Source organism: Dermacentor albipictus, chromosome 4 (assembly GCF_038994185.2).
Source record: "Dermacentor albipictus isolate Rhodes 1998 colony chromosome 4, USDA_Dalb.pri_finalv2, whole genome shotgun sequence".
Classification (NCBI taxonomy): domain Eukaryota; kingdom Metazoa; phylum Arthropoda; class Arachnida; order Ixodida; family Ixodidae; genus Dermacentor; species Dermacentor albipictus.
In genome coordinates, this window is record NC_091824.1 from 112680947 (window position 1) to 112693877 (window position 12931).

The 12931-nt window shown below is 46.3% G+C and overlaps 1 protein-coding gene and 1 long non-coding RNA gene across 3 annotated transcripts in view; one reads left to right on the forward strand and one right to left on the reverse strand.

Moving 5' to 3' along the window:
• Positions 1-12931, reverse strand: part of LOC139059268 (uncharacterized) — a 380230-nt gene that overhangs the window by 114670 nt on the left and 252629 nt on the right. The gene's annotated exons all lie outside the window — the stretch shown is intronic.
• The window catches only part of LOC139059264 (monocarboxylate transporter 14), a 133381-nt gene continuing 127188 nt past the window's right edge, over positions 6739-12931 (forward strand). For both annotated transcript variants that reach the window (XM_070537445.1, XM_070537446.1), the window contains exon 1: positions 6739-7654. In XM_070537445.1, the coding sequence (XP_070393546.1) occupies positions 7402-7654 (253 nt within the window). In that variant the 5' untranslated portion in view covers positions 6739-7401. The remainder of the gene's footprint in view (positions 7655-12931) is intronic.

Consider the following 12931-nt stretch of genomic DNA (forward strand, 5'->3'; position numbering starts at 1 on the left):
AATGGTACTAACTTATATTGCCATGTAGTCTTTAGTCAGAGATAAACAGTTAACTAGAGGCATAAGTGATGAGAGCAAATTATATAGAAAACTACTGTTGAACCGTAAAAATAACTCATTGTATAGTTTTCCCTCACATTGTTTCATGTGCTTTACGTGTGTCTCTGTGTCTTCCGTGCTGTACTCGTGTGGCCATCAATTACGAACTTGCCGAAGCCCTTGTCAGCTTTGTTAAACAAGGGATTCAAGTCAGTTGAATCTAATACTGCATGTCAAGTGACTGACGTGTTATTCGTTTTATCTAAATATTATGGACTGGCAGTACTTGGCAAGCATTTAACCACAATATTTTTTTATTGCACTTAAGCTGCAGGCGTCATAGATTGCCAGAAAATTTTCATGAAAACAGCCAGGGAAGGCTTGGAAAAAGATCGGGAAATTTTAAAATGGCCACATAGGTATGCTGTCTTGTTATATGTCATACAAAGTTTTCAGAGAATGTCTGTGTTAAATATATTTTTAAAACGTTTCACCTCATAAAAAGTTGAGGGAAATTGGTTCCACTTATTGAAAAAAAAGAAAGTGAAGCATACTGACACGTCATTTCTTACTCAATATGTTTTTTTTTTGCGTTAACTAAACGTCCTGAACCTCGATAGCCTAGAAAAAATTTTCATCTTTTAAAGCGCCTTAAATAATTTATTGTGATAGAATTCATTCGAACTATACTATCAGTTCTGTTTCCGAGGAGGTGCATATCTGTCGTGCCATGACACAAAGTGCTCGTGTGGTATTTCGGGTGCTAACTTGGAAACCTGTTAGCATGCCCAAGAGGCCTCATTACCTGTAAGAAATTAAGTGACCATATCAATACAATCAACCCATCTGCCTTCTGTTGAAGTTATGGCCAATGACTAATTCATTTAAAAGTATGAGAAAGACATTTAAGTGTGTATTTAGCAATACAAATTACAATCTTAGGCATGATACTGTGAATATTCCAGTCACGTCTTCTGAAAATATCCCTCTGCACGGGCATACTTAACTACCAGCCCCCCAAAAATGTACAGACAGCCGAACTGAGTAACCTTTCAGCAATAAATATAGAGTCCATTTGGGATAAGTACATTAATGCATCATATATGAACTTGTCATAAAAGGCAACATACTGTTGCTGGCACGAGCAGCAGTTGTAACTGTTGAATTGTTCACCATACCATGCAATAAAACATTGTATAAAGGTACTGATTTGTATTGAAAAGCAGCCATTAGTCATAGTTAAACGGCATTAAGTATTGACTTAGATGGTTTGAGCAAATATATTAAGCTGCTTAATGAACATACAAAGAATACACACTTGTTATTTTTGCCTCATATTGCTGCATCTACTTATTTGCAGCATACACCTGCAGCACCTTTGGGATTGATTGAAAACTTCTTTATTTACAGGATATTCGTAGAACTCGTGGGTGGGCCGCCTATTCCGGTAGCCCACTGGTTACTGCTGCTGCGCTGGCCCTCCCCACCAGCCAGTGCTGACGGTCAGGATCATCGCTGAGCAGAATAGCCTCCCACTGCTCTTTTGAGGGATTTGGGATGGGGTCAACTATGGGATTAAACTGGCAAGCCCACTCCATGTGGTAGAGGTTAGCTACCGCTCCACAGTGCGGGCATTGCGGGGAGTATAGTGTAGGGTACCATTGGTGTAACTTAGCTGGTGGTGGGTATGTATTAGTTTGTAGCCTCCTAAGAGTGTTCTCTTGCAACTTATTGAGGGATTTATGTGGTGTCGGGTACTCCTTCCTGGCTGTTCTGTATGGTGCGAGAATGTCAGCATACACTGCTAAAGCAGTTAGGTCCCAGCACTCTTCACGGTCATCAGGGGGAGACGCACGGTATAGAAGAGCTCGGGCATACCTGTGAGCGGCTTCGCTTCCTCCTGGTAGTTCCAGGTGACCGGGAAACCAGATGACTGAGGCTTGGCTGGGTGGATGCTTAGTCAGCAATGACAACCCTGACCTGTGAATTAATCCATTATTGAGGTTGCGACAGGCGTTCTGGGAGTCAGTGAGCACATCGGCGTTGGGGTTAGATGCTATAGCTAATGCAATAGCTGCTTCATCTGCGTGAGTGGGGTTGGAAGTTTTCATCGAGGCGCAATTCACCATCGATCTTGAAGGCGTTGAGACCACAATAGTCATCACTCCATTCTTTGGCCCTGCGGCGTCCACATAAAGGGTGTTAGGTTGCTCGTCCCATTTCTTCTGCAGGGCTTCCCCTCTTGCTTTTCTTCTTTCGATGTTATATACGGGATGCATGTTCCGCGGAATGGGGTACACGTTGATGCGTCTCCTCACATCACGTGGTACCTCCTCCCTTTGGTCTATCGTATAGGGCAGATTAATATGGATCTTTTCGAGCAGATCTCTACCTGGCTTTGTGAGTGCGAGCCTATTGAGTTGTGAGAGGCATTGTGCTTCCCACATCTCTTTCAGGGTATTATGTACTCCTAGAGCCATGAGCTTTGCCGTTGGCATGGAGTTTGGTAGCCCCAGTGCCGTCTTGTAGGCCTTCCGGATCAGCGTCTCCAACTTTTCAATTTCCGACTTGGAGAGGTTAAGAAATGCCGTCCCGTACATTATCCGAGAAATCACGAAAGCCTGCACTAAGCGGATGGCGTCCCTTTCCTTCATGCCATGGTGCTTATTTCTAATACGATGCATCATCCGGAGGATTTGCTCGGTGGATGTTGTAAGCTTCTTCACAGTGGTGGTGTTCTGTTGCCCCTGCGGGATATACAGCCCTAGGATCTTGATCTCCGTGGGTTTCGGTACTGAGTGGTTGTCTATATACACCGTGATGTTCTGCGCCAGGGGTGTCCTCGGGTTCTTAAGGATGAGCAACTCGGACTTTTCCGGCGCACACGGGACGCCTCTTTCCCTTGCGTACTGGTCCACCGTGTCTGCTGCTGCTTGAAGACGCTCCTCGATCTCGGCGTCACTGCCCGAGTTGCACCAGACAGTGATATCATCCGCATACAATGTGTAGTTTGATACCCGGGATTTCGGAGAGAAGGCGTAGGACATCTTTCATAGCCAAATTGAACAACAGGGGTGACAGTACCGCCCCTTGCGGAGTTCCTCTCGGGCCTAGAGTGATGGGATCAGATTTTATTCCACCGAAGTTTATAGTGGCTTGCCTTGCTGATAAGAAGTTTTTGACATAGTTGTAGGTTCTGGCGCCACAGTTGGTGTCGGCGAGGCTTTGAAGAATATTTTTATGCAGAACGTTGTAAAACGCTCCTTTCAAATCAAGTGCCAGGATGGCCCTTGTCTGTGACTTGGGGGGTGTCTCAAGGAGATCCTTGTACAGGTACAAGAGGGCGTCCTGGGTCGATAGGTGAGGGCGAAAGCCGAATTGAGTGTTAGGTAGGAGGTTGTTCTCTTCTAAGTATCTACTGAGTCTCGTGTTGATGACCCGCTCTATGAGCTTGCCCAAACACGAGGTCAGCGATATCGGTCTTAGATTATTCAGTTTAAGGGGTTTGTTCGGCTTTGGAATGAACCGAACCTCGGCCGTCTTCCAGGATATTGGTAGCGTTCCTGTAGCCCTATGCTGCTCGTTGAAGCATTCCACCAGCGAGGTGATGGTGTCATCGCTGAGGTTAAATAAGAGCTTAGCTGTTATTTTATCTGGACCTGGAGCTGCATTTTGTCTCATGGCCGCTATTTCTGCTTTGATCTCTTCCTTCGTGAGTGGGATGTCCAGCTTCGCATTCGGCAGCCCAGAATACTCCGGTTGTTCCACGACTGGGTCCATGCACAGATACCTGGTCTTGAGCTTTTCCATCAACTCTGTGTCCGTACCCGGGATGGTGTGTACAATCTCGTGAGCCTGTCTTTAGTGGCCGACTTGCTGCTGCTGGGGTCGATTACGACACGCAGGAGCTTCCAAGTCTTTGACACACCTAGCTTCCCCTGAATACCATCGCAGAGCGTATTCCAGTTCTGTCTAGCCAAGGATATGGCGTAGGATTCTGCCTTTTTGTTTATCTCGTCTATTTTTTTCCTGAGTTTGCGGTTAAGCCGTTGTCTTCGCCATCTCTTTGTCAATGAGTGTCTTGCTTCCCATAAATGCAGAAGGTGCGGATCGACCGCTGGGCAATCTTCTGTCGTGCAGACCTCTTTCGTAAAGGCTTTCAAAGCTTGCACCTCACCCTTAACCCATTCCTCTAGGTTTGTAATAGAGTTTGCAGTAGATGCCCGGGCCTGTCTCCACCTGTCCCAGTTCGTAATTCTTGCGACACCTATTTTGCGTTTGCACACGTTTGTGCTTATCTCCAGAGAGAGGATGAAGTGATCGCTTCCCAGGTGCTGTTCGGTATTCTTCCAAATCGCGCTGTTTATATTCTTGGTGAACGTCAGGTCCGGACACGTGTCTCTACTAACACTGTTTCCCAGCCTCGTAGGGACTAATGACACAAAGGTCCAGGCCAGCCTGGCGACCATGCTTGCCAAGGAGTAGTGTAAATATTTAATCTGTTTCCATAATAGCATAAGACATGAATTTAAGGAATTCATCTATTATATCTAGCAATAAAAACGGTTAATGCATTGCCGGTGCACTTGTATTATTTTTTGCACTGCATGATTAGGCACTATATAAATTCTTTGTTTATGCAACATATATGAAAGTACAGCTTGTTCAGGAGCATTATTAATCTACTAACGGTAATGCATAAGTGCAGATGAAAAGGAACAGGTGCACATGCATAAATACATTCAAAACTTTTTGCTACCGCATGTAAACAAAAATGTAAACTTACTTGTAGATAGCTGCTATGGCGTTATGGCCTTATACACTCTTTGTAGACTTGTCTAAAATATGTCTGTGTCTATAAAGTGTCTATAGATTAATGAAAATCCATGTTTGTTGACAAATGTCTGCAGAATGTCATAGAAAAAAGTGTATTGGATTGTAAAGTTCTGTTTTGGTAGACTGAAGTCTATAGAATGTCTATAGACTATCTATATACATTTGTCTATAGACATTCCATTGACTTCAGTCTACAAAAATAGAACTGTATATATAGTTCTACTTTTGTAGACTGAAGCGTATAAGATGTCTACAGACAAATGTCATCTATAGACATTCTATAGACTTCAGCCTACGAAAGTAGAACTGTAAGCCTATACACTTGTCCATAGACATTCTGCAGATAACTGTCTATAAACATGAATTTTAATTCATCCATAGACACTATAGACTCAGACTTTTTATAGACTAGTCCATAAAAAGTGTATGGCCATAAGTCTATAGACAGTCTATGGACTCGGACTTTTTATAGACTAGCCTATAAAAGGTATGGCCATAAGTCTATAGACTGTCTATAGGCAGTGTATAGACAGTCTACAGAATCAGGCTTTTTATAGACTAGTCTATAAAAAGTGTATGGGCATAAGTCTATAGACCGTCTATAGACAATCTATGCACTTAGACTTCTTATAGACTAGTCTATAAACAGTGTATGGCCATAAGTTTATAGACAGTCTATAGACAATCTATAGACTCAGACTTTTTATAGACTAGTCTATAAAAAGTATGACCATAAGTCTATAGACTGTCTGTAGACAGTGTATAGACAGTCTATAGAATCAGACTTTTTATAGACTAGTCTATAAAAAGTGTATGGCCATAAATTTATAGACTGTCTATAGACTAGTCTAAAGAAATATCTATAGACTTCATATACAAATGTCTATAGACTGTCTATGGACTTTATATAAAAAATTTTGTAAGTGAACGTAGTTACCAGACATGTACAACAGCTATGAACAGAAGTTCCACACGTAGGTTTACACACCATGCACGCTGACAACTTAAAGAGTCAGTGCATACCCCAGCCACAAAACTTTAATGTGCCTACCTTCTGTGCAACCGCGTTCCGAAATATAGCTCCCGAGATACGCCGATATCGAAAGAAGTTTGCTTCCCCGTGACGTCACGAAAATGGCCCAACATAATTGGCTGTTTCGTCTACACAACATGAATAGTCGGATAGTGGTGTATTTTCCAGTGTAACCATAGGTTGTCGCCAACTGTAGTGTGAAGTGCTACAGGAATTTATCTATCTACACGTACGCCAGGCCGCCTTCGAAAGCTTGCAGGAGAAAGAAGAGGAGGGCAATCCCTGTTGTCGCAAGGCCGGCCTGCTCTTTTCACTGTGACTCATTCGGTGGCACTTCCGCGCAGCGAGCTAAGCCCTTCGCAACAGCGACAAAGGAGAGCGACCGATCGCGCCTTAACAAGCAACTACAGCGCTAAGAGGTCGACAAGCATTGTCGAGTTCATTGTTCCAGCCGACCACACGGCCACATATGTAGGAAACGTGTATATTCTCGTATGACGTCGCGCGTAGACGTTGGACAACTGCCACGGTGACCTCAGGCATCTGCGGGCGCGAACTATCTTCCACAGTACTGCCATATGCACGCGCGCTCGTCGATATCGTCCCTGCACTGGGCAGAGGACTAGGAGGGGGGGAGCCACCTCACTCAAGGAGTCTCCGCTTGACAAATTCCGTGATAACGCTGCGGAGAAACGGGAACGGACGCTGATAGCATTGTTCTTCCAATCTCTTCGCCCACGGACCACCGATGCTTCCAATCTTCCTTCTTCGCACACCTCAGCTGCAATCGATCGCATAGTATAATCGCCGCCCGCTCCACTCGTATCTGGTTCTCCAGCCGTGCGGACTAACGCTGCCGGCCGCCCTGTCGCCTCTCCACTCTCTTCTGGCTCCTCCGACGTCTCGAGGCGGCCTCTCTTCAAGCCTTTGGTTACTCAATGTGCGCAGTCCTGGGGCTTGCGCGCCGATAGAAGGATCAAATTCCTGCTGCTGCGTCATCCGCTGAGTCTTCAGAACGTCGTGTGCTTGTAGTGTGGCCCCAGAATCCATACCAACATCAAGCAGTGAACGTTCAAGAAACCACCGTGCGTGCTTGCGCAAAACCAGCTTTGCAAGAACGCCTCAAAGGCTAAGAAGCACCCTCGTGGATACGACCCCATTGGTCAAGCATCGAAGTTCCGCTGTTGCATTGTTCCTGACTGTCGCTAAAGAAAGCAGGTACCTGTTGAGATGCCACAGTGCTAGATAACCACTCAGTGGGCTAGTACAAGTTTCGAATGGATTCTACGTAACCAGTGCCCCAGTTTCGTAATTCCTAGGGAAGAGATCGTGCTGTCAGCCGAGGAGGCGCATTTAACTGCCTTTGCGCGTCTCTACCATAGCGCCTGCATGCGTGACTGGGTGCTTCCCGTTCCAGCGCGCACTAACAATCGAGGACCGCTAGTCGTGTGCAGAAGACAGGAGCGGCACTTGCGGACCAAAACCTGTAGGCCATGTCTTCGACGTCGAGCGTCCACAGGCTTTCGCTACCGCCGAGCGCGCTGGACCGGGCGGGCCGTCGCCGCCGGCGACAGCACCGGGTCTCCTGGAGCGACCAGCAGAGCGCCGGCGTCGGAACGGGCGTGAATCTGAGCCCACCGGAGGGATTCTTGCGAGAGCGGTCAGTGAGCCTGATGAGCCATGCCGAGGTTGACGGTGCGAGCAGCGCAGCCAGCTCCGTCACTAGCTCCGCGTACTTCACAGCAGGTTAGTGGGTGCGTCTATGAAGCGGTAACTTTCGTCGTACCCCATGGTTGTGATGGTGGTAATAGGCCTACTATAATAGTTCGCGATTCGCAATTCATGCCTCCAATTTCATTTTTGTGCATGATTCCACGTGATTTTTTGTGTCGCTATTTGTACATATGGCTGCTGCGTTTGCATTGTCGGTCATGCGAGTTCCGTTGCTTTGTTCAGCTGTCATTATGAGAGGTTTTCCTTCTGGCACCGATCATCATGTATGACGCGGTAGAAAATGAACGTTACATAAGAATGGTTGAGGCTGCACGTATTTTGCAATGTCACTGAGGCGCATCACCAGACGATCAGCAAACCAAGGCTCTTTAGTAAGGCGAAGACATAACACTTTCTTGAGGGTTAACGCGGGCTCTTTCGGAAATACAATGCTTTCCAGCACGCACGCACAAAGTCTTTCTGCTGTAGGCTCTGGAGAAACGTTTAGCGTCCAGCGTGATAGCATGAGTGTGACCAAAGAAAGTGTCCGACCTCTCCTGCTTCGTTGCATGACGGTGACCTTGTAGAATGGGCGCACCCCATCTTAAGTATATTCATGTCGGCGTAAGCCAGAGGGTCCAAGCGGGCTCGAGGTCTTACTTGATTCATTCTATGGTTACACATCAAGATAGTTCAAGCGCTGTCAACTCAAATACCAGTTGAATGTACAAATTTCTAAAAGTACCGAGACACTAATTTATCGACTATATATACAACTTTCTACAACTACAAATTTTTTCTCTTATTTGTAATCATTAGCGCTTGTATATTACGTGTTATAGTCTTTTGTTTTCTGTGCATTCTCATCCATATACATGTTGATCACAGTCTACACCACGGCCGCCTGTGCGCGCCTGTGCCTTTGTTCACAAACTCATAGTGGTTCCGACTTGCCTTTGCCTTTCATATCCATATGTTCGTGGCTGTATAGGACTGTGTGCTGTGGATTTTTGGCCCTACAAATTGTTTTCTTTTCATGTTATTATTACGTATATTTTTATATTGTTGTTTTTGCTATGCCAAAAGGAGTAGCCGTCACCATTATAACTTGACTACATCAGTTCCTTTTATTTTCATTTCAACTAAAAAAAACTGTTCTCATTACATAAAGTAAGTCAAGGGGCACTTCGTGCGGAAATTACAGTACTTTATCTAAGCTAAGTGTGATAAACGCGTATTCAGCTCTTGCGAAAAGTGAAGAATCACATGTATCGCATGTTCAATAATGTTTGCTCATACGCGCTAACGAGTGGAAATGGACTGAATGGTGGGGCAAACGTTCCGAATTTATACCCCATTCAATACACTAGAAACAAGAAATTTCCCAAATAACTCGTAGAAGAAAGGAAACACGCGGCTACAAGGATATTTGGCATCTAAATGACGCGAAGATTGTTTGAAGTAGCTAGGCAGCAGCAGTTGCTGATGGTGTCAAATAGAGAAAGAGAGAGAGAGGGAGGCCCGTTTAATGCATCCCGGAAAGGTTTACCCGTCGGTACGCATAGCATGCCACTCCGGACGTGTAGGAGTATGACACGTCCACTGCGTACTCGCCTGTAGCTCTCTGCGTCACGCGGTCGAAGGCAATGCATGATGCTTGTCGAGCAATTATGTTGATGATAGTTGTACATATGCACAGAGATGCGTGACATATCTAAACGCATTGAAGGCTTCATCGCCCTTTTGTGTCACCTTAGCACATCCGACCTAGAGGATTCAGCAAGAATGGACACGTACCGAGCAGCGCATAGCCAGTGGTCCAAGTCGAACATATATATATGCGCAAACATAGCAGGCGCGGAGACGACGACGAACGCCAAACCTCGGGAAAGAAGCAAAGAAAGTTTCACTTTTCAAGAGGTTCCGAGCACGTGGCTTTATCATGTCTCGTCTGTCGCCGCTCTGCAGAAAGGGCGGCCGCCTCGAGTCTGAAGGGTGCGCTCTCGCTTTACTCCAATAGCGGAACTTCAGAGGTGCTCTCACAACGCGTGTTTTTCACGCATACCTCGCGCCTCATTCTCGCTAGGAATTTTCTCCAATTTTATGCTTGCAGATGTCTAAAAGACCTTACGTTTGCTTTAAAACATTTTTTAAAGAATTAATCACCTCACTGGAAAGAAATTCTGCGGTCGTATTCCGGCACACATCATTTCTATTATGGTTATAAGTACGCAAAGTGGTCACTGAATATTTGCTGAGAGCTTTCCTTCATTTGCTACGGCCTGGCTCACTTTAACTCATGTTAGAAATGAAGCAGGTATTCCCTGCTGACCAAATTCCAGTAAATTATGGCTCGAAGAGAGTCTTTAGCACGCTTTACGGGGACTGCCTGGCTAAAAGATCCATGGGCGCCTGTACAATAGCTTAATCGCTACCTGGTAAGCGCCCCGTGCTTCGTTTCCTTTTTGTTTGATCACGCCATGAAGTAACAGGAGTCTGCCTGAACAGGGAGTGCTCCAGTGCAGTTACTGACAAAACAATTCTTGTTTACTCTGCGGTCTGCATGCCTTCCGGCCCACCTCTCCCTTACCTACCTCACCCCCACCCCCAAACCCTCCAACGCCGTCCGGAGACAGCCTGGCGCCGCTCAACAAGCCACGCGAAAGGCCAATCGGACGAGCACACGCACGCACCCTTTCTTATTCCGCGAACCCCTGCACATATGCCAGGGACAGAAGTTACCGGTCTCTTTCCGTGTGTCACCGTTTCATTACCTTGCTTTGTGTTTCCTTGGCCGCCTCCGGCAGCGCCGATAAGAGCTCGAGATAAAGCTTTCCAAGGAGGGAGAGTAGTGTACACTTGCGGGAGTCGTAACGGGTACGGGGCGCGGCAGCGGGCGCTTACGCAAAACGCGTTGTGCAGTTGGAGAGAGAGAGAGAGAGAGAGAGAGAGAGACAACTTTATTTATCCCATCTTAAAGGGAAAGGAAGTCCGGGAAGAAGGCGAGGGAGGTTATCAGCACACGTGAAGAGCGGATGCCAACCACTACAACAGCTGCTGTAGAAAGTGCTGCCTGTTGCGTGTACGCTATCGGCTTGCGTTCTTGCTGTCTTTTATTTGTTATGCCCGCCTAGATGAAAGCGTAGCATCTTCGGCGCACAGTTGCAACAAGCTCAAGAGAGCTGCCCTCTTCACGCAGTACCGCCAGGAACATATACGAGGGCGTTGGAATGGGACTTGGCCGGCAATATATTGAAATGCTTTGCGCGAAGATGAGCATGGCCTTGCCACTAAGAGAGAGAGAGAGAGAGAGAGAATAATGCAGAGAAAGGCAGGGAGGTTAACCAGAGGTAGTTCCGGTTGGCTACCCTGCGCAGGGGGAAGGGTTAAGGGGGATAAATAATGAAACAGAGTGGAAGGGGGAGATAGAAAGAAAGGGAGACAAGCACGAACAAAGCGCGTACACTGCAGAGCGGTAGGGGGCGGCATTCTTAGAGTCTGTCGTGAAGCCCCATAGGCCGCAAGAACCTTAACAGCGCGAGTAAAGTCTTGAACGCGGATGTTCTTTCTGAGCATGGGCCTAAAGCTTTTAGTTCTGAAAGTGGACGATTGTCCAACTGGTCCAGTACTCTGCATTCGACTACGTGAGCTACCGTTCAGTACTCTCATAGGAATTATTCGACTTGGATGCGCTCTTGGTGAACACTGTGTCTCGACGTCTTGCATTCTTCTGTGCGCGTTATGGGCGACGTCATGATGTTCTCGATCCAGACTACCAGCGCAGATGCATAGAGCCATGCGTCGGCAAATTCACTTATGAGTTCGTTCAGTCAGACTCGAACCAACCCCTGAGTCGAAGTCGCAGTGAGTTCGGCTGAGTAGAATTTTGGTGAGTTCGAGTCCGCGTGAGCCCTCAGCAAAATATATATTTTGTAAGTGCGTTTGAGCGAGTCCCCTTTATTTAGCCGATCTATGACTGAGGCCAACGAGCACTGCGCCGAACCTGTTTTCCGAACTGCAATCGGACCGGAACGTTGTTGAAGTACGTTAAACCAGAACTGAACGATTTACAGCGAAGCTGTTAGTCTCTAGGTGGTCAGGATTTTAGCGGCGTGCTCACCCAAGAAAATGGCAACTGGAAAAGGGGTTTGTGTTTGAGAGAATTATGCTTTCTTGTTCAGTTCCCGCGTAACATGTTTATGTTTGCTCGTATTTTCGAATACCAATCCGAAGCTATCACGTCTGCATCTTGAGTGTAAGTCAGACTTTACGAGTTTCCTGACTCAATTTTCTTTTAAACATTATTTTGTTCAAAAAAATTCAATGCGTATTTAGTTGTCCCTACGTGGATCATCGCGTATAGTAATTCCAACGTCAACAACGTCGGATTTTCCACCTCATGAGCAATAAAATGATTTCGATTAATAAGGCACTTGCTGTTGACGGTTGGCCTAGAAGAATGAGGATGTGTGTTCCACTTCCACACACGTGCATGCGCGTGTGACGTACGTCGCTTGTGGTGGCATTGCTTGTGTAACGTCATCTAGCGTCATTTGGGGTGACGGTATTTGTGTAACGTCTGCACCAGCTTCTCTGTACATCTACTGTCACGAGGTAAAAGGGAGGCGGATCTTTTTTTTTTCAATTTGGCACCTTGTAAAGGGCCGATAGAGATTCGCGAGAGTGATGAAGGCAAACCTTGCCGATGACAAACGCTGGCACGATGGTAAGCATGACGCACTTGGTGATGTGAGTGAGTGAGTGAGTGAGTGAGTGAGTGAGTGAGTGAGTGAGTGAGTGAGTGAGTGAGTGAGTGAGTGAGTGAGTGAGTGAGTGAGTGAGTGAGTGAGTGAGTGAGTGAGTGAGTGAGTGAGTGAGTGAGTGAGTGAGTGAGTGAGTGAGTGAGTGAGTGAGTGAGTGAGTGAGTGAGTGAGTGAGTGAGTGAGTGAGTGAGTGAGTGGTTTGGACCTTAGCTATCTTAGCGAGACCATGCTCCTTAGTGACATTTGCTATTGATTCCCCGAGTTATTTTTGAATGTTATTTTTTATGACTTTATATTTAGGAGATGTTTGTAAGGAATTACTTTCATAGAGACTGCCTTATAAGGACAACTAAGGGCCCGAAAACGGACAGGTGCGAGGGGATGACACAAGCGTACTTAGTCGTCCCTTTCCTCTTCATTTATGCGTTATGTGCTTTCGCACACTTAGTACTCCGAACGCCATGAGTATACTGGCCCAGCAACCACTTTAGAAGTGTTTCCTAATGCTTCGCCCAAGTCAGAGTACTGACCGGTGTCCAATACACGC